We start from the raw sequence: 20,601 nt of genomic DNA, 5'->3' as shown, positions 1-20,601 counted from the left end.
TCACTTAAATACAACGTGGGTTAAACATAGTTCGCAGGGGAACACCATCACTTAAATACAACGTGGGTTATTCACAGGCCGCAGGTGAACACTACCTCTTAAATACAACGCGGGTTATTCACAGTCCGCAGTTGAAAACTATCACTTAAATACAACGTGGGTTATTCACAATCCGCAGGTGAACACTATCACTTAAATACAACGCGGGGTATTTACAGTCCGCAGATGAACACTACCACTTGAATACAACGCGGGTTATTCACATTCCGCAGGTGAACACTATCATTTAAATACAACGTTTGTTACACACAGTCCGCAGGGGAACACCATCACTTAAATACAACGTGTGTTACACACTATCCATAGGGGAACACTATCACTTAAATAAAACGTGTGTTACACACAGTCCGCAGGGGAACACCATCACTTAAATACAACGTGTGTTACACACTGTCCATAGGGGAACACTATCACTGAAATACAACGTGTAATACACACTGTCCGTAGGGTGACACTATCACGTAAATACAACGTGTGTTATAAACATTCTGCAGGGGAACACCATCACTTAAATAAAATGTTTGTTACACACAGTCCGCAGGTGAACACTATCACTTAAATACAACGTGGGTTATTCACAGTCCGCAGGTGAACACTACCACTTAAATACAACGCGGGTTATTCACAGTCCGCAGGTGAACACTATCACTTAAAAACAACGTTTGTTACATACATTCCGCAGGGGAACACCATCACTTAAATACAACGTGTGTTATACACTGTCCATAGGGGAACACTATCTCTTAAATACAACGTGTAATACACACTGTCCGTAGGGGAACACCATCACTTAAATACAACGCGGGGTATTCACAGTCCGCAGGTGAACACTACCACTTAAATACAACGCAGGGTATTCACAGTCCGCAGGTGAACACTATCACTAAAATACAACGTGGGTTATTCACAGTCCGCAGGGGAACACTATCACTTAAATACAACGTGTGTTACACACTGTCCATAGGGGAACACTATCACTTAAATACAACGTGTAATACACACTCTCCGTAGGGGAACACTATCACTTAAATACAATGTGTGTTATACACAGTCTGCAGGGGAAAACTATCACTTAAATACAACGTGTGTTACACAATGTCCGTAGGGGAACAGTATCACTTAAATACAACGTGTGTTATACACAGTCCGCAGGTGAACACTATCACTTAAATACAACGTGGGTTAAACATAGTCCGCAGGTGAACACCATCGCTTAAATACAACGTGTGTTACACACATTCCTTTGGGGAACACTATCATTTAAATACAACGTGTGTTATACACAGTCCGCAGGTGAACACTACCACTTAAATACAACGTGTGTTATACACAGTCCGCAGGTGAACACTATCACTTAAATACAACGTGGGTTATACACAGTCCGCAGGTGAACACCATCGCTTAAATACAACGTGGGTTATACACAGTCCGCAGGTGAACACTACCACTTAAATACAACGTGTGTTATACACAGTCCGCAGGTGAACACCATCGCTTAAATACCACGTGTGTTACACACATTCCTTTGGGGAACACTATCATTTAAATACAACGTGTGTTATACACAGTCCGTAGGGGAACACCATCGCTTAAATACAACGTGTGTTACACACATTCCGTAGGGGAACACTATCACTTAAATACAACGTGTGTTATACACAGTCCGCAGGTGAACACTACCACTTAAATACAACGTGTGTTATACACAGTCCGCAGGTGAACACTACCACTTAAATACAACGTGTGTTATACACAGTCCGCAGGTGAACACTACCACTTAAATACAACGTGTGTTATACACAGTCCGCAGGTGAACACTTTCACTTAAATACAACGTGGGTTAAGAACAGTCGACAGGTGAACACTTTCACTTAAATACAACGTGTGTTATACACACTCCGCAGGTGAACACTATCACTTAAATACAACGTGTGTTATACACACTCCGCAGGTGAACACTACCACTTAAATACAACGTGTGTTATACACAGTCCGCAGGTGAACACTTTCACTTAAATACAACGTGGGTTAAGAACAGTCGACAGGTGAACACTTTCACTTAAATACAACGTGTGTTATACACACTCCGCAGGTGAACACTATCACTTAAATACAACGTGGGTTATACACAGTTCGCAGGGGACAGTATCAGTTTGATGTAACGCGGGTTATACACAGTCCGCAGAGGAACAGTATCAGTTAGATACAACGTAGGCTATGCGCGAGGGAGGGAAACACCATAACGTAAATGCACAGAGTCGTATACACAACTCGCGGGAATGGTATCACTTAAACATTACATGTGCAATAAACAGTCGGCAGAATCCTACATGCCCAGAGGATACAGACCCAACAAGTTCACACATGTACCCAGCAGAGATGTATAAAATGTGTAGGATTCCTTTATGACAACCTACCCGTCTCTTCGATGCAGCCAATCTGTTGTCTCGTCCAGAATCCGCTTCTCCTGGGGGCTTTTTAAGCCACACGACATAGCCGATACACCCATTTGTAAATGCGAGAACTGACAGGGGTAGAAAGTATTGTGTCACCATGATACCCATACTGTACACATACTTATGGAAGTCATTGTCCCATTTCTCCAGACAGAGCCCATTCGACGACGGGTCATTTGGGTACTGGGGTTTGGGGTACGTCACCTTCGACTTGACAGCTGTTGGTAAAGGCAGTGCGCAGGACAGGAAGAGTATTGACACGATTATCACCAGCAGACGACTTTTTGACATCCGGGGCTTTAGAGGGAATAAAATGGCGACGAACCTGTCAAGGCTCATGGCCACAAGGGTGAGAGAACTGACGTAAACGGCGACCACCTGAAGATACTGCCACACGGGGCACATGACACTCCCGAATGGCCAGTACAGCATGAGGTTAGCGAACACAGAGAACGGGTTGCAGATCACTGCCTTGATGATGTCACTGAGAGCCAGAGTGAGGAGGAACAGGTTGGTGACTGTTCTCATCCGGTGGTCGGAGAGGATGATGTAGCAGACGGCGACGTTCCCGCTGACGGCGACGAGAATGATGAGGGTGTACATGAGGACGAGGATGATTGTGACGGTGAGGCTGACGCCAGAGTCTGCGAGAGGGGCACCGGAAGCGTTGGTCAAGAGTTCCGTTGTTTGCAGGAAGACGGAGTAGCTGGTGTTCTGTCCACTCATCTCGACAATGTCCCGTCCTCGGCAGCACGTGCAGATGAAGATGAAGCTGAAACATGCAGGATGTGTACATTAAAGACAGGGACGCAACCGCTGCTATATGGATTAGAACGTTACACCAGATTAAGCGTTGGTGGGGTAGCCGAATACCTAACACGCTCGCTCGTCACACCGTGTCCCGGGTTCGAGTCCCCACATGTAAACCACATTTCTTGTGCCCATTGCCTTGCTATTGCCAGATATTGCGACAATTACGTAAAATCAGTTTCGCTTCCCAACTACATTTGTTTTTGTTTAACACCGCACTCAGCAATCTTCCAGCTATATGACGGCAGTCTGTAAATAATCGTTTCTGGACCAGACAATCCTGTGATTCATATCATGAGCATCGATCCACGCAGTTAGGATACGATGACATACATTAACGACATCAACGAGCCTGACCACCCGATCCCTTTTGTCGCCTTACGACAAGCACAGTCGCCATTTACGGCAAACATTGGTTGTCGAAGGCCTATTCTACTCCAGATCTTAATAGGTCTCCCACAGGAATCAAATCCCGCCTCCCAGATACCAGAGACTGAAACAACAACTGAGACGTGCTTGTCAAAGTCGTGAATTATGAGGAACACAACGTTTCGGAGTATATCACGTACATTTCAACTACATCTGCAGGTGTAGCACGTACATTTCAACTACACCTGGAAGTGTATCACGTTCTTTTGAACTACATCTGCAGGTGTATCACGTACATTTCAACTACATCTGCAGGTGTATCACGTTCATTTCAACTACACCTGTGAGTATAGCACGTACATTTCAACTACACCTGGAAGTGTATCACGTTCTTTTCAACTACATCTGCAGGTGTATCACGTACATTTCAACTACATCTGCAGGTGTATCACGTTCATTTCAACTACATCTGCAGGTGTATCACGTACATTTCAACTACACCTGGAAGTGTATCACATACATTTCAACTTCACCTACAGGTGTATCACGTACATTTCAACTACATCTGCAGGTGTATCACGTTCATTTCAACTACACCTGTGAGTGTAGCACGTACATTTCAACTACACCTGGAAGTGTATCACGTTCTTTTCAACTACATCTGCAGGTGTATCACGTACATTTCAACTACACCTGGAAGTGTATCACGTTCTTTTCAACTACATCTGCAGGTGTATCACGTACATTTCAACTACATCTGCAGGTGTATCACGTTCATTTCAACTACACCTGTGAGTGTAGCACGTACATTTCAACTACACCTGGAAGTGTATCACGTTCTTTTCAACTACACCTGTGAGTGTAGCACGTACATTTCAACTACATCTGGAAGTGTATCACGTTCTTTTCAACTACATCTGCAGGTGTATCACGTACATTTCAACTACATCTGCAGGTGTATCACGTACATTTCAACTACACCTGCAGGACTCCCGTATAATGTGTCACATGGAATATGACATCCAGTAGTGAGGCAATGTGGTTGGTGGCATCTGACATCCAGTAGCGAGACACCCTGCCATGAAGCTCCTGACATCCAGTAGCGAGACACCCTGCCATGTGGCACCTGACATCCAGTAGCGAGACACCCTGCCATGTGGCACCTGACATCCAGTAGCGAGACACCCTGCCATGAAGCACCTGACATCCAGTAGCGAGACACCCTGCCATGTGGCACCTGACGTCCAGTAGCGAGACACCCTGCCATGAAGCACCTGACACCCAGTAGCGAGACACCCTGCCATGTGGCACCTGACATCCAGTAGCGAGACACCCTGCCATGTGGCACCTGACATCTAAGGCAACTGTCATCATAGATACCACCTCAAAAGCCTCAACTGACAGCACCCTCAATCAATCCACCAACATGCAACTCAAGAAAGACTCTACCAACAGCCTACAGAAACAGCACAAGGCCTTACTCAACCAATGTCAGCCTCACCCAAAGCCACCTCCTCGCACCTCTAGGAAAAACAGCCAAGTCCCCGACAACCCTCCTTAATCACCGACATCTTGATGACCCACCTAGACGAAAAACACCTGGTAACATTCCATTGACCCTCCTCTGATAGTCCTGCAACGTAGAGGACACCTTTGTCATCTTCATCCCAACAATGACCCCAGAACCCTGCTGGATTACTTCAACTTCCAACAATCACATATGCACTTCACCATGGAGGAAGAATTGCCAACTACCCTTGTCTGATGTACTTGTACAGAAAGACAATAACAACAAGCTCCAGGGCACTGTTTACTGCAAACCAACCTACACAGATCAGTATCTTCACTATGCCTCAAATCATCCACATCAAGTCAAGAAAGGAAGCATCTCAACCAGAGCCAGACGAGATCATGACATCTGTTCAACCAAGCAGCATCTTACCACTGAACTAAATCATCTCAAACAAGTTCACAGACACTAGCCCGAACAGTAAGTGCAACAGACAATACAGAGTAATACCAGGAAAACCCTGAAATCTCCCCGTGAACAGTCTGCACCCTTTGTGATCAGCCTCCTACTTTCGAACTACTCGCCACGAAATCCTGAGACTCATAACGAAACAAGCCAACATTGATGTAGTTTTCAATAGGAATAACATCATTCAGAACACTATTAAAGCCAGAGGAAAACCACCATACAGCCAACAGCAACAAGCAGTGGGAGCAGTAAACCACATTCCGTGTAATTGTGGACAATCGCACATGGGCGAAACATCAATGCCTCTCAAAACCCCAATTTAAGAACATCAAAACTCAGAAATTTCTAAGTCAGCTGCTCTATCAGACCATATCCATGACAACCCCAGCCACAGCACCCAGTTTGGACAAAGTCAAAGCCCTAACAACCAGCCTCAAAAACTATAAAATCAGAAATTTCCAAGAAGTAACCAACATCAAAAGACTCCAACCATCATTCAACCGTCATCACCGTGTTGCAGTGCTGTACGTAATGTATGCTATCGTCATTGACTACTACTGTTAATGCATATAGTGTGGGTCAGTTGTATTTGTTAATCTCTGTTAAATATTGAACTGCCCGAGTTCACGCACACCACGGGTCTTACCGTCTTAAAGATGATGATTATATTCGGACTGTTGTTTGACGAAAACCTATCAAACATTTAAAAGGTGGGTTCGTCCATCAGGACAGTAGTACACAAATCAGTAATTGCCATGGCTGCAATACACGAATGTGGCTTTCAACTCCTTCAGCACCCTCCTTATTCTCATGATCTGGCTCCGTCAGACTGCCATCGGATCCCAAACATGAAGATAGCTCTTGCCAGAACCAATTTTGATTTGAACGATGACGTCACAGCAACTACGGAGTGAGTATGGTTTTACGCCGCTTTTAGCAATATTCTAGCAATATCATGGTGGGGGACACCAGAATTGGGCTTCACTCATTGTACCCATGTGGGGAAACAAACCGGGGTATTCGGAAGAACAAGCGAACGCTTTAACCACTAGGATTACCCACCGCCCCTATGGAGAACGTATCAGACACCCAAGAGAAAGACGTTCTTTTGGTCGTCAGTTTCTCACAACTTTGATGTATGATAGAGCATGCATGTAAACTTTAAAGACCGTCATACAATTCTTGTTTAAAAGTTGTTTACCAGGGTTTCAAGGCTTTAGTCAAATCAGCTGTTTCAATGGGAGGGGGTTTATTTAAAGACCATAGAAGATTTCATTTCTGATAACGATTTGTGCATATTTAATGACGGTTTAGACACTTATCTACATCCTGGAATAGGTACTTACTCTTCTCTGGATTTGTCAATTACAGATTAAAAAATACTGAATGAATTTGAATGGTCAGTCCACAATGACTTCTGTGGAAGTGACCATTTCCCTACTATTTTAAAGCCTGTGACCCCATCTGATGTTCCTCTATCATCAAGATGGAACTTTAATAAAACTAACTGGGCCTTCTATGGAACTCTCTGTACCAACAAACTTAAACCTAATCTTTTTATTGGTGTTCCTGATCCTATGCACGTCGCTATATAAGTGCAATAATCTTGGACGCGACGTTAAACCGAATTTCACCTCACCTGATCCTATGAAATGTTTTTTTCTGATGTATTAACGAAAATTGCTGATGAATGTATTCCAAAGTCCTCTGCGGTTCCTCACATACGAAAACAATGGTTTAAAGATGCTTGCAAACAAGCTAGGAAGGCCAGGAAAAAGGCCGAGCATTATTTCCGCCGCCATCCAATGGTGCATAATCTAAATAAATTCAAGATTATGAATGCTAAAGCCAGGCGCATATTTCAACAAAACAAACGCCAATCTTGGCAAAAATATGTCTCTAAAATAAACTCACGTACTCCATTGTCTAAAGTATGGAACATGATTAAAAGAATTAAAGGTAAGGGTTTGAAAACTAGCATCCACCATCTTAAACATGAGGATGACTTGTTGACAGAAACAGATATTGCCAATAAACTTGGTGAAACTCTGTCTAAACATTCTTCCTCGTCGAATTATGTCCCTAAATTCCAATCATACCAAGAGCAGCAAGAAAAGAAATCTATTAATTTCAAATCAGATAATGGGGAAGATTATAATGAAATCTTCTCCATGCTTGAGCTCCATACTGCTCTTTGGCAAGGTCATGATATTGCTTCAGGATCGGATAATATACCTTATCAACTCCTCAAACATTTACCACAATCATGTCTAGAAACCCTTTTAACAATATTTGATGACATCTGGATTTCAGGAGAATTTCCTTCTTCGTGACGTGAAGCTATTATTGTTCCAATACCTAAATCTGGTCGTGATCATACTGATCCTTCAAATTATCGACCAATTTCATTGACCAGCTGCGTTTGCAAAACTATGGAACGTATGATCAATAATCGCTTAGTTTGGTACCTGGAAACCAACAATCTACTAACACATATACAATGTGGTTTCCGTAAGAAACAGAAGTACAATCGACCATTTAGTTCGTTTGGAAACTTTTGTTAAAAATGCCACCATAAACAAACAACATGCAGTGTCTATCTTTTTCGATTTAGAAAAAGCATATGACACTACATGGAAACATGGTCTTTTAAAAGATATGCCTCAATTTATCTCCAAATTTTTATCAGACAGGCAATTTCAAGTTCGTGTTGGTTCCACCCTGTCTGATCATTACAATCAGAATCAGGCTGTCCCACAAGGCAATATTTTGTCTGTCACATTGTTCAGTATTAAGATAATTAGCTTATCTAAGGTTTTAAATGATTCCATTGATGGATCTCTATTCATGGATGATTTTAACATTTCATGTCGTGGTAGAAATATGCATACTATTGAAAGACAATTACAGTTATGTCTAAATAAAATCAATAAATGGTCATTAGAAAATGGTTTTAAATTTTCAAAATAAAAAACGAATTGTATACATTTTTGTAGAAAATACAAATCACATAAAGACCCAGAACTAGTTTTGGATAGCACTCCTATTAAAGTTGTAAAAGAAGCCAAGTTCTTGGGCATTTTTTTTTACCACCATCTGACCTTTTTACCACACATAAAATATTTGAAAAATAAATGCCTGAAGGCCCTTGACCTTCTGAAAGTCGTTTCAAATTCAAAGTGGGCAGGGGATCAGAAATCCCTCCTCCAACTGTACAGAGCACTCATCCGTTCTAAACTGGACTATGGCTCCATCATCTGTTGTGGAGCCGGTAAAAGTAACTTAAAAATATTATATAGTATTCATCATCAAGGCCTGAGGCTTTGCCTTTGATCCTTCAGAACATCCCCTATCGAAAGTCTGTATGTGGAGGCTGATGAGCCATCACTTAATCAACGTCGGATAAAACTCTCATTACAATATCTTACAAAGCTTTATTCAAATCAAACTTATCCTGCATATGGTTGCGTTTTTCATCCTCTCTATGAGGACATATACCTTAAAAAGCCATCACTTATTCCTCCACTCGGTCTACGAATCAAACCTGCTATTTCTGCTGCTAATATCGATCTTAAAAATAAAGCTCCAACTCAGCTTTTGTCTTCTCCACCACGGCAGTTGGTATAGCCAGAGGTTGATCTGTCATTAACTAAACTTAAGAAATCCGAAACAAACCAACCAATTTACCAACAAGCATTTAATCAGTTGCGGAACACATATAAAACTTACAAAACTATATTCACAGATGGATCCAAAGATGGTGACGCGGTTGCCAGCGCCACTGTCATTGGATCCAGGGCTATTTCTTCACGACTTCCAGATCATAGTTCCATTTTTACAGCCGATTCCCATGCCATTTTAACAGCTCTAAAATATATTGGTAAACAATCTAAGCATAAGCAGTTTGTATTATTTTCAGACTCTCTCTCATGTCTTCAGGATATCAAAAATATATCATGTAACCATCCACTTTTAATCCAAATTATTGAATCATATAATAAACTTGCTACTGGCCAATATGACATCGTCTTTAGTCCTGTTGGAATCATTGGGAACACAATGGCCGATGCTGCTGCAAAAGCAGCACACAACAAATCTGTGACACCACTTCTGAATCCATACAGCGATATCAAACCTGTTTTTAGATGTTACATCAGAGATCAAATGGAACAGAAGTGGGACACTCAAGTAGGTATCAATAAATTACATGAAATTAAACCAAATATCGGTTACACCTACTTGGGTTGTCAGTCCCGATTTGAAGAGGTCATTTTACGGCGATGTAGTATTGGCAATAGTAGATATAGTCACGAATATTTATTAAAAGGTGAAGATCGTCCATTTTGTATCCCTTGTGATGAGAGAATCACGGTCAAGCATGTCCTGCTGGACTGAAAACAATTGGACTGTATTGATTTTGCCATCACAAGGGATAAATATTTCAAATCATCTTCTCTAAAGGATCTTTTTAACAATATTCATTCTCATTTAATTATTGAGTTTTTAAAAGAAATAGAATTGTATAGTAAATTTTGATAATGTCTTGTATAAAATGAAAAACTTTTTAAAATTGGTAGAATGAATTTATATCTGAGTTTGTTATTGGCTGTATCCTCAAAGGGGATTGACGTAGTGTAAAATTATTGTCCCCCTGAGAGGATATAGTAAGTCCATGTCATTCGAAGAATAGTTCTGCCTACTAGACTTTTTATATATTTGTGATTTTAATTGTGGCTAACTTTGCGTACAACCGCTAACTGCTGAAGGGATGATGTAAATCCTGCTGGGTTCCATGCAGGAAGCTTAAGTACTGTAAGTCCCCATGGTCCCTAGTATGGTGATCTACCTTCAGCTGCTGGCGATCTATAGCCCTTTTTTATATTGTACCGTTATTTATAGTGTGTCTTTTTATAGTTGAATGCTAGTTTTAAATATTAATCTGTGATATTCTAGTAATTTTACTGTCCATCGATGACAGGTTTTTATTTAGTTAAAATATATGTATTCAAAATGTATAATTTCTCGCCACGATATGGCTGAAATATTGCCAATGTGACGTAAAGCATTAGCTCACTCAATCACTCACTACACAGCCACTCCGCCTGAAAATCTTCCAGAGTTTTTCAATCTCCTGGCAAGTGATGCAAACCAAATAAAGTCTGGGAAAATATTTCTAACCCTGTCAGTGACAGGTTGCATGGTCTCTATTAGTCAAACTATTTCATATTTCTGACAAAAGTTCAAAAAGTCTGTGTTTTGAATGTGTGAATGAAAGCCTTGCACGTTCCAAGCTCGACATTTATGTTAAATGTCGAGCTTAGAGGCGTTGTCTGTTGACGGGGAAGTTGTGACGTGACTCGGGCTGGTACTTCAGTGGGCCACGGCCTTCTTCCTTGTCTGAAGCAGAAGAAAGAGAAGCGCGAGAAGAAGAGCCTTCGGCGCGTCTCCCGTCGCCCCTCCCCTGGGGGTCGGGTGGGCTATCCGCCCTGTCTGCAGGAGAATGGTGACGGGGTCTGCTACGGGCCGGGTGGGCTATCCGTCCTGTCTGCAGGAGAATGGTGACGGGGTCTGCTACGGGCCGGGTGGGCTATCCGTCCTGTCTGCAGGAGAATGGTGACGGGGTCTGCTACGGGTCGGGTGGGCTATCCGCCCTGTCTGCAGGAGAATGGTGACGGGGTCTGCTACGGGCCGGGTGGGCTATCCGTCCTGTCTGCAGGAGAATGGTGACGGGGTCTGCTACGGGCCGGGTGGGCTATCCGTCCTGTCTGCAGGAGAATGGTGACGGGGTCTGCTACGGGTCGGGTGGGCTATCCGCCCTGTCTGCAGGAGAATGGTGACGGGGTCTGCTACGGGTCGGGTGGGCTATCCGCCCTGTCTGCAGGAGAATGGTGACGGGGTCTGCTACGGGTCGGGTGGGCTATCCGCCCTGTCTGCAGGAGAATGGTGACGGGGTCTGCTACGGGTCGGGTGGGCTATCCGCCCTGTCTGCAGGAGAATGGTGACCGGGTCTGCTCCGGGTCGATGAGTGTTTACCTCGTGTACTGCACACCCGTTATAATCCCCCATTACTGTCTAATACAAAAATATCATCACCTACGATGAGCTTGTCATAAGATAAGTAGGCTGTCGTGTCTTCACCTCTAGTGTCCAGCATGCGGTGGATGAGTCCGGCTCTAGTCTGTCGTGTCGTCACCTCTAGTGTCCAGCATGTGGTGGGTGAGTCCGGCTCTAGGCTGTCGTGTCTTCACCTCTAGTGTCCAGCATGCGGTGGATAAGTCCGGCTCTAGTCTGTCGTGTCTTCACCTCTAGTGTCCAGCATGCGGTGGATGAGTCCGGCTCTAGTCTGTCGTGTCTTCACCTCTAGTGTCCAGCATGTGGTGGGTGAGTCCGGCTCTAGGCTGTCGTGTCTTCACCTCTAGTGTCCAGCATGCGGTGGATGAGTCCGGCTCTAGTCTGTCGTGTCTTCACCTCTAGCGTCCAGCATGGGGTGGGTGAGTCCGGCTCTAGTCTGTCGTGTCTTCACCTCTAGCGTCCAGCATGGGGTGGGTGAGTCCGGCTCTAGTCTGTCGTGTCTTCACCTCTAGTGTCCAGCATGGGGTGGGTGAGTCCGGCTCTAGTCTGTCGTGTCTTCACCTCTAGCGTCCAGCATGGGGTGGGTGAGTCCGGCTCTAGTCTGTCGTGTCTTCACCTCTAGCGTCCAGCATGGGGTGGGTGAGTCCGGCTCTAGTCTGTCGTGTCTTCACCTCTAGTGTCCAGCATGTGGCGGGTGAGTCCGGCTCTAGTCTGTCGTGTCTTCACCTCTAGCGTCCAGCATGGGGTGGGTGAGTCCGGCTCTGGTCTGTCGTGTCTTCACCTCTAGTGTCCAGCATGGGGTGGGTGAGTCCGGCTCTAGTCTGTCGTGTCTTCAATGTGTAGGCTTCTCCAACTCGTAGGGTCTCATTCTTCTTTAACTTATCTCTAGCACTTGAAAACACTCTGGATTTGATTTGTAAGAGAGGAATTTGCATTTAATAGGTTTTGATTTACTTTTGCTTTTTAACCGGTGTGCGCATTCATTAGGATCTGAACCTGCATCCTCGATGTCTAAATCATCCTTCAAAAACGTTCGCACTAATTCCTCAGTCTGATATCAAGTTTCATCCGGAGACCCCTCAATGCCATGCATTATAATGTTATTGCGTCTGCTCTGTGCTTCAGCCTTATCAACACCATCCTCTAAATCTGTCACACATTTCATCAGTTCAGTATTTTCTGATTTCAGTTTATCAAATTCATTATTGAATTCAGATATCACATTGTCAAACCTTTTGTTCAAGCCTGAAATTCCCGACCTGATACTTTTCTGAATATCCGTTTCATTTTTCTCGATATGATCAGTATCGACATTCAATTCGTTGTCTCCCTCGTCAGTCAGGGTTGATTGCCTCGCCGACCTAGTTCGACAATTAGATACCCTATCCCTTGGCCCAGGGTTCATTTCAATGTCACAAAAGACTTTTAACAGCGTTGCTACCACAATTTGTATCAGAACTGTCACATGTGAATTTGAAAACTTTCTCACGGTAACGTTCGGTACGTCTGTCCCCACAGTCAGTTGTGAGTCGGCCACTCATGTACACAGGTGAACAGAGAATGAGTACAAAACAAAATTGTCTTTGTAAAAATGTTCCTGATAAAGTCAATTTACTCACTTTGAACTTTGATTGATGAGTTTGGGGTAAAAATATCCCAATGCGGACACGCCAACATTGTAGTGTGACTCCCATGGCCGCACGAGAAGGGCGGGCGCACGGCTGACGAATTCAAAAGTCGATATCTACCTGACCTGAGGTGAGCTTGATTACAGGTGCGTTTACAAGCACAATGTCGACTTGTAGTGGAGAATTATATAACCAAAATTCATGAAGTCATATCACACCATAATATGAAATTTGATTAAGTATTACTTGACTTTTCACCACTTTTAGTGCTGATGTTTCTCCCACGACATAAACACGTCTTCACACCTTGACGCATGCGCACATTCTGCCATGTGCAGGAATCGCAATGAAAACGACGAAAATTTATATATTGAGATTTGACAACCTCTGATTAAACAATTAGAATCGAGTAATTTCTAACTTAATGATAGAATGATTCATAAACACATGCTTATGATATAGTCGGAATCGTAAAATGGACTGTGCTGATATCAGAGATTTTATTGATAAATGTAATGATTGTGTATGTATTCTGTGTGTCTGTGTGTCTATGTGTCTGTGTGTCTAATGTGCGTCTGTGTGTCTAATGTGCGTCCAATGTGTGTCTAATGTGCGTCTGTGTGTCTAATGTGTGTCTGTGTGTCTTATGTGTGTCTGTGTGTCTAATGTGCGTCCAATGTGTGTCTGTGTGTCTAATGTGCGTCTGTGTGTCTGTGTGTCTAATGTGCGTCTGTGTGTCTAATGTGCGTCTGTGTGTCTTATGTGTGTCTGTGTGCCTAATGTGCGTCTGTGTGTCTAATGTGCGTCTGTGTGTCTAATGTGTGTCTGTGTGTCTATGTGTCTGTGTGTCCAATGTGCGTCTGTGTGTCTAATGTGTGTCTGTGTGTCTAATGTGCGTCCAATGTGTGTCTGTGTGTCTAATGTGCGTCTGTGTGTCTGTGTGTCTAATGTGCGTCTGTGTGTCTAATGTGCGTCTGTGTGTCTAATGTGCGTCTGTGTGTCTAATGTGCGTCTGTGTGTCTAATGTGTGTCTGTGTGTCTATGTGTCTGTGTGTCTAATGTGCGTCTGTGTGTCTAATGTGTGTCTGTGTGTCCAATGTGTGTCTGTGTGTCTAATGTGCGTCTGTGTGTCTATGTGTCTGTGTGTCTAATGTGCGTCTGTGTGTCTAATGTGCGTCTGTGTGTCTAATGTGTGTCTGTGTGTCTAATGTGTGTCTGTGTGTCTAATGTGTGTCTGTGTGTCTATGTGTCTGTGTGTCTAATGTGCGTCTGTGTGTCTAATGTGCGTCCAATGTGTGTCTGTGTGTCTAATGTGCGTCTGTGTGTCTATGTGTCTGTGTGTCTAATGTGCGTCTGTGTGTCTAATGTGCGTCTGTGTGTCTAATGTGCGTCTGTGTGTCTAATGTGCGTCTGTGTGTCTAATGTGCGTCTGTGTCTAATGTGTGTCTGTGTGTCTATGTGTCTGTGTGTCTAACGTGCGTCTGTGTGTCTAATGTGTGTCTGTGTGTCTAATGTGCGTCTGTGTGTCTAATGTGTGTCTGTGTGTCTAATGTGCGTCTGTGTGTCTAATGTGTGTCTGTGTGTCTAATGTGCGTCTGTGTGTCTAATGTGTGTCTGTGTGTCTAATGTGCGTCTGTGTGTCTAATGTGCGTCCAATGTGCGTCTGTGTGTCTATGTGTCTGTGTGTTTAATGTGCGTCTGTGTGTCTAATGTGCGTCTGTGTGTCTAATGTGTGTCTGTGTGTCTTATGTGCGTCTGTGTGTCTAATGTGTGTCTGTGTGTCTAATGTGCGTCTGTGTGTCTAATGTGCGTCCAATGTGTGTCTGTGCGTCCAATGTGTGTCTGTGTGTCTAATGTGCGTCTGTGCGTCTGTGTGTCTAATGTGTGTCTGTGTGTCTAATGTGCGTCTCTGTGTCTAATGTGTGTCTGTGTGTCTAATGTGCGTCTGTGTGTCTAATGTGCGTCTGTGTGTCTAATGTGTGTCTGTGTGTCTAATGTGCGTCTGTGTGTCTAATGTGCGTCTGTGTGTCTAATGTGCGTCTGTGTGCCTTGTGTTGTTTTGCATGTGTCTTGCGTGTGTGTGGTGTGTGTGTTGTGTCTTCATTTTGTATGTTGTGTGTCATGCATGTGTGTTGTGTCTTCATTGCGTGTGTGCTTTGTGTCTTGAATGTGTGTGTCGTGTCTTCATTGCGTGTGTGTTGTGTGTCCTGCGTGTGTTGTGTGACTTGCATGTGTGTTGTGTCTTCAATGCGTGTGTGCTGTGTTTTCATTGCGTGTGTGTTGTGTCTTCTTTGCGTGTGTGTTGTGTCTTCATTGCGTGTGTGTTGTGTCTTCTTTGCGTGTGTGTTGTGTCTTCATTGCGTGTGTTGTGTCTTCATTGCGTGTGTGGTGTGTCTTCATTGCGTGTGTGTTGTATGTCCTGCGTGTGTTGTGTGTCTTGCGTGTGTGTTGTGTCATCATTGCGTGTATGTTGTGTCTTCATTGCGTGTGTGCTGTGTCTTCATTGCGTGTGTGTTGTGTCTTCATTGCGTGTGTGTTGTGTCTTCTTTGCGTGTGTGTTGTGTCTTCATTGCGTGTGTGTTGTGTCTTCTTTGCGTGTGTGTTGTGTCTTCATAGCGTGTGTGCTGTGTCTTCATAGCGTGTGTGTTGTGTCTTCATTGCGTGTGTGTTGTGTCTTTATTGCGTGTGTGTTGTGTCTTCATTGCGTGTGTGGTGTGTCTTCATTGCGTGTGTGTTGTGTGTCCTGCGTGTGTTGTTTGTCTTGCGTGTGTGCTGTGTCATCATAGCGTGTGTGTTGTGTCTTCATTGCGTGTGTGTTTTGTCATCATTGCGTGTGTGTTGTGTCTTCTTTGCGTGTGTGGTGTGTCTTCATTGCGTGTGTGTTGTGTGTCCTGCGTGTGTTGTGTCTTCTTTGCGTGTGTGTTGTGTCTTCATTGCGTGTGTGTTGTGTCTTCATTGCGTGTGTGCTGTGTCTTGTGTGTGTGTGTGGTGTGTCCTGCGTGTGTTGTGTGTCTTCATAGCGTGTGTATTGTGTCTTCATAGCGTGTGTATTGTGTCTTCATAGCGTGTGTATTGTGTCTTCTTTGCGTGTGTATTGTTTCTTCATTGCGTGTGTGTTGTGTCTTCATAGCGTGTGTGCTGTGTCTTCATAGCGTGTGTGTTGTGTCTTATTGCGTGTGTATTGTGTCTTCTTTGCGTGTGTGTTGTGTCTTCATTGCGTGTGTGCTGTGTCTTCATAGCGTGTGTGTTGTGTCTTCATTGCGTGTGTATTATGTCTTCATAGCGTGTGTATTGTGTCTTCATTGCGTGTGTGTTGTGTCTTCATTGCGTGTGTATTGTGTCTTCATTGCGTGTGTAGTGTGTCTTCATAGCGTGTGTGTTGTGTCTTCATTGCGTGTGGGTTGTGTCTTCATTGCGTGTGTATCGTGTCTTCATTGCGTGTTTGTTGTGTGTCCTGCGTGTCCTGCAGCATCGTTGGTGGTCACCACATCCGCCGTCATACTTCTCTGCCTTCACTAATGTCTTCCCATGTCATTCAGTATTATTATACAACTATAACTAGAAACTAATATCTCGTACAATTTTGGAAATTTTAAGTTATTTCCCAGTATCCCATATTTTAAGTTATTTCCCAGTATCCCCTATTTTTGTGACGTACGTAAACATTGATGTGCTGTTCTCTTTAGGTTCATCGAGTTATGAATAAAAAAAACAAAGTGCAAATATATATGAAGTTTTAGATTGATTTGCCCGTTGATAAACCGAAGAAGACTAACGCTGATTCCTTGTAAGCCTGTCAACAGTGTGTGGTTGTGATGTTTCAACCCAACCTTTCTGCCAACACGAGCCCAAGTTTTCCCCCTGCTCCCTGGTACATACTTGCATAGAAAATGTTAGTGGATTTCACAATGACGCCAATAACATATAGATTGTGCTCCGCAAGCTACAACACAACGTGATCAAACTTCACTTAGACATTCAATCTACAGAAAACCTTTTAGTGGTTATTAATGTGGAAGATATACATTTAATGATGAAATCAATAATTCACCCGTAAACACACATGCGCAGCGTGGACATCGCTCAAGGATGCCGTCAGTTTCACTCATGTTTCACTTAAGTGGCTGTGCTTCATGAACAAAATAAGAGAAAATACGTTTTGTTACGATGCTAATCAAATACCGTTAAAAACTTGCATTTGACATGAGATATTACATTGGTCTTTCAAACTAAGTGTTTCTATTAATAATTGATTTCAGACGCAAGATGTGTTAAATAGTGTATGCTACACGCCAGGTTCTGCTATTCAGTACAGGTTATATGGGCTTAGAATTACACAACGTTACGCCGTGCCGGACATAGGGGAGCAAGGTTCTCAAACACACAGGCAAGCCCTAAAACTCGTGAATTGGGTTACCCGTGCGATAATAAAGCACATTTTTGTTATGTTTTAGTTTTGGTGACTGAACAAGTACTTGTTAACCAACATTCATATCGTCTCTAATGGGAAGTTCTTACCGACATGTTTCAATCAGTGCAATTATCAGTTAAATGATGCTTGATGACAACGACGTCTATGATTGTAAGAGAATGCACAGTAGAGATCTCAACATCGATTGGGGGTAATGTGCCATGTTCACTGTGGATATGTATGTAACTAGCACTAATTGTTCAAAGTACAGAAGGAACTTCACACAAACTGGTAGATTAAACAACTCGACTCAGGAATATCGCATCTGGAACTCCTCCTTGGAGTTATATGTCATTGACGACACAATGAAGACACAACACACACGCAATGAAGACACAACACACACGCAATGAAGACACAATGCACACGCTATGAAGACACAGCACGCACGCTATGAAGACACAGCACACACGCAATGAAGACACAACACACACGCAAAGAAGACACGATACACACGCAATGAAGACACAATACACACGCAATGAAGACACAACACACACGCAATGAAGACACAACACACACGCAGGACACACAACAAACACGCAATGAAGACACGATACACACGCAATGAAGACACAACACACACGCAATGAAGACACAACACACACGCTATGAAGACACACTACACACGCAATGAAGACACAATACACACGCAATGAAGACACAACACACACGCAATGAAGACACAATACACACGCTATGAAGACATAATACACACGCAATGAAGACACAACACACACGCTATGAAGACACAGCACACACGCAATGAAGACACAACACACACGCAAAGAAGACACAATACACACGCAATAAGACACAACACACACGCTATGAAGACACAGCCCACACGCTATGAAGACACAACACACACGCAATGAAGAAACAATACACACGCAAAGAAGACACAATACACACGCTATGAAGACACAATACACACGCTATGAAGACACAATACACACGCTATGAAGACACACAACACACGCAATGAAGACACAACACACACGCAATGAAGACACAACACACACGCAATGAAGACACAACACACACGCAAAGAAGACACAACACACGCAGGACACACAACACACACGCAATGAAGACACACCACACACGCAATGAAGACACAACACACACGCAATGATGACAAAACACACACGCAATGACGACACAACACACACGCAATGATGACACAGCACACACGCAAGACAAACAACACACGCAGGACACACAACACATACGCAATAAAGACACAACACACACGCAATGAAGACACAACACACACGCTATGAAGACACAGCACACACGCAATGAAGACACAACACACACGCAAAGAAGACACAACACACACGCAATGAAGACACAACACACACGCAAAGAAGACACAACATACACGCAATGAAGACACAACACACACGCAATGAAGACACAACACACACGCAAAGAAGACACAACACACACGCAATGAAGACACAACACACACGCAATGAAGACACAACACACACGCAATGAAGACACAACATACACGCAATGAAGACACAACATACACGCAATGAAGACACAACACACACGCAAAGAAGACACAACACACACGCAAGACACACAACACACGCAGGACATAAAACACACACGCAATGAAGACACACCACACACGCAATGAAGACACAACACACGCAATGAAGATACAACACACACGCAAAGAAGACACAACACACACGCAATGAAGACACAACACACGCAATGAAGACACAACACACACGCAAAGAAGACACAGCACACACGCAAAGAAGACACAACACACACGCAAGACACACAACACACGCAGGACATAAAACACACACGCAAAGAAGACACAACACACACGCAATGAAGACACAACACACACGCAAAGAAGACACAACACAAACGCTATGAAAACACAGCACACACGCATTGAAGACACAACACACATGCAAGTCACACAACACACACGCAGGACACACAACACACACGCAATGAAGACACGACACACACATTCAAGACACAAAGCACACACGCAATGAAGACACAACACACATGCATGACACACAACATACAAAATGAAGACACAACACACACACCACACACACGCAAGACACATGCAAAACAACACAAGGCACACAGACGCACATTAGACACACAGACGCACATTGGACACACAGACGCACATTAGACACACAGACACACATTAGACACACAGACGCACATTAGACACACAGACGCACATTAGACACACAGACACACATTAGACACAGAGACGCACATTAGACACACAGACGCACAGACGCACATTAGACACACAGACACACATTGGACGCACAAACACACATTGGACGCACATTAGACACACAGACGCACATTATACACACAGACACACATTAGACACACAGACGCACATTAGACACACAGACACACATTAGACACACAGACGCACATTAGACACACATACGCACATTAAACACACAGACACATAGACACACAGACGCACATTAGACACACAGACACACATTGGACGCACATTAGACACACAGACACACATTAGACACACAGACGCACATTAGACACACAGACACACATTAGACACACAGACGCACATTAGACATACAGACACACATTAGACACACAGACGCACATTAGACACACAGACACATAAACACACAGACGCACATTAGACACACAGACACACATTGGACGCACATTAGACACACAGACACACATTAGACACACAGACGCACGTTAGACACA

General features: G+C 43.6%; 1 protein-coding gene across 3 annotated transcripts in view; it reads right to left on the bottom strand.

Annotated features, from left to right (window-relative positions):
* LOC124120406 (RYamide receptor-like) overlaps window positions 1-20,601 on the bottom strand; it is a 72,945-nt gene that overhangs the window by 14,459 nt on the left and 37,885 nt on the right. For 2 of the 3 annotated variants that reach the window (XR_007219998.1, XM_046483221.2), the window contains exon 2: window positions 2,478-3,288. Coding sequence is in view for 2 of the 3 variants with exons in the window: in XM_046483221.2 (XP_046339177.2) it covers window positions 2,478-3,242 (765 nt within the window). In the remaining variant the exon portion in view is untranslated. Of the gene's footprint in view, window positions 1-2,477; window positions 3,289-13,364; window positions 13,531-20,601 lie in introns of those variants that run through there. The other variant, XM_048392810.1, reaches the window with a different exon arrangement.

Source organism: Haliotis rufescens, unplaced genomic scaffold (genome assembly GCF_023055435.1).
Source record: "Haliotis rufescens isolate VD_foot unplaced genomic scaffold, xgHalRufe1.0.p SCAF_11, whole genome shotgun sequence".
Classification (NCBI taxonomy): Eukaryota; Metazoa; Mollusca; class Gastropoda; order Lepetellida; family Haliotidae; genus Haliotis; species Haliotis rufescens.
The sequence above is the reverse complement of the archived record's forward strand: the minus strand, read 5'-3'. Positions and strand labels throughout refer to the sequence as shown.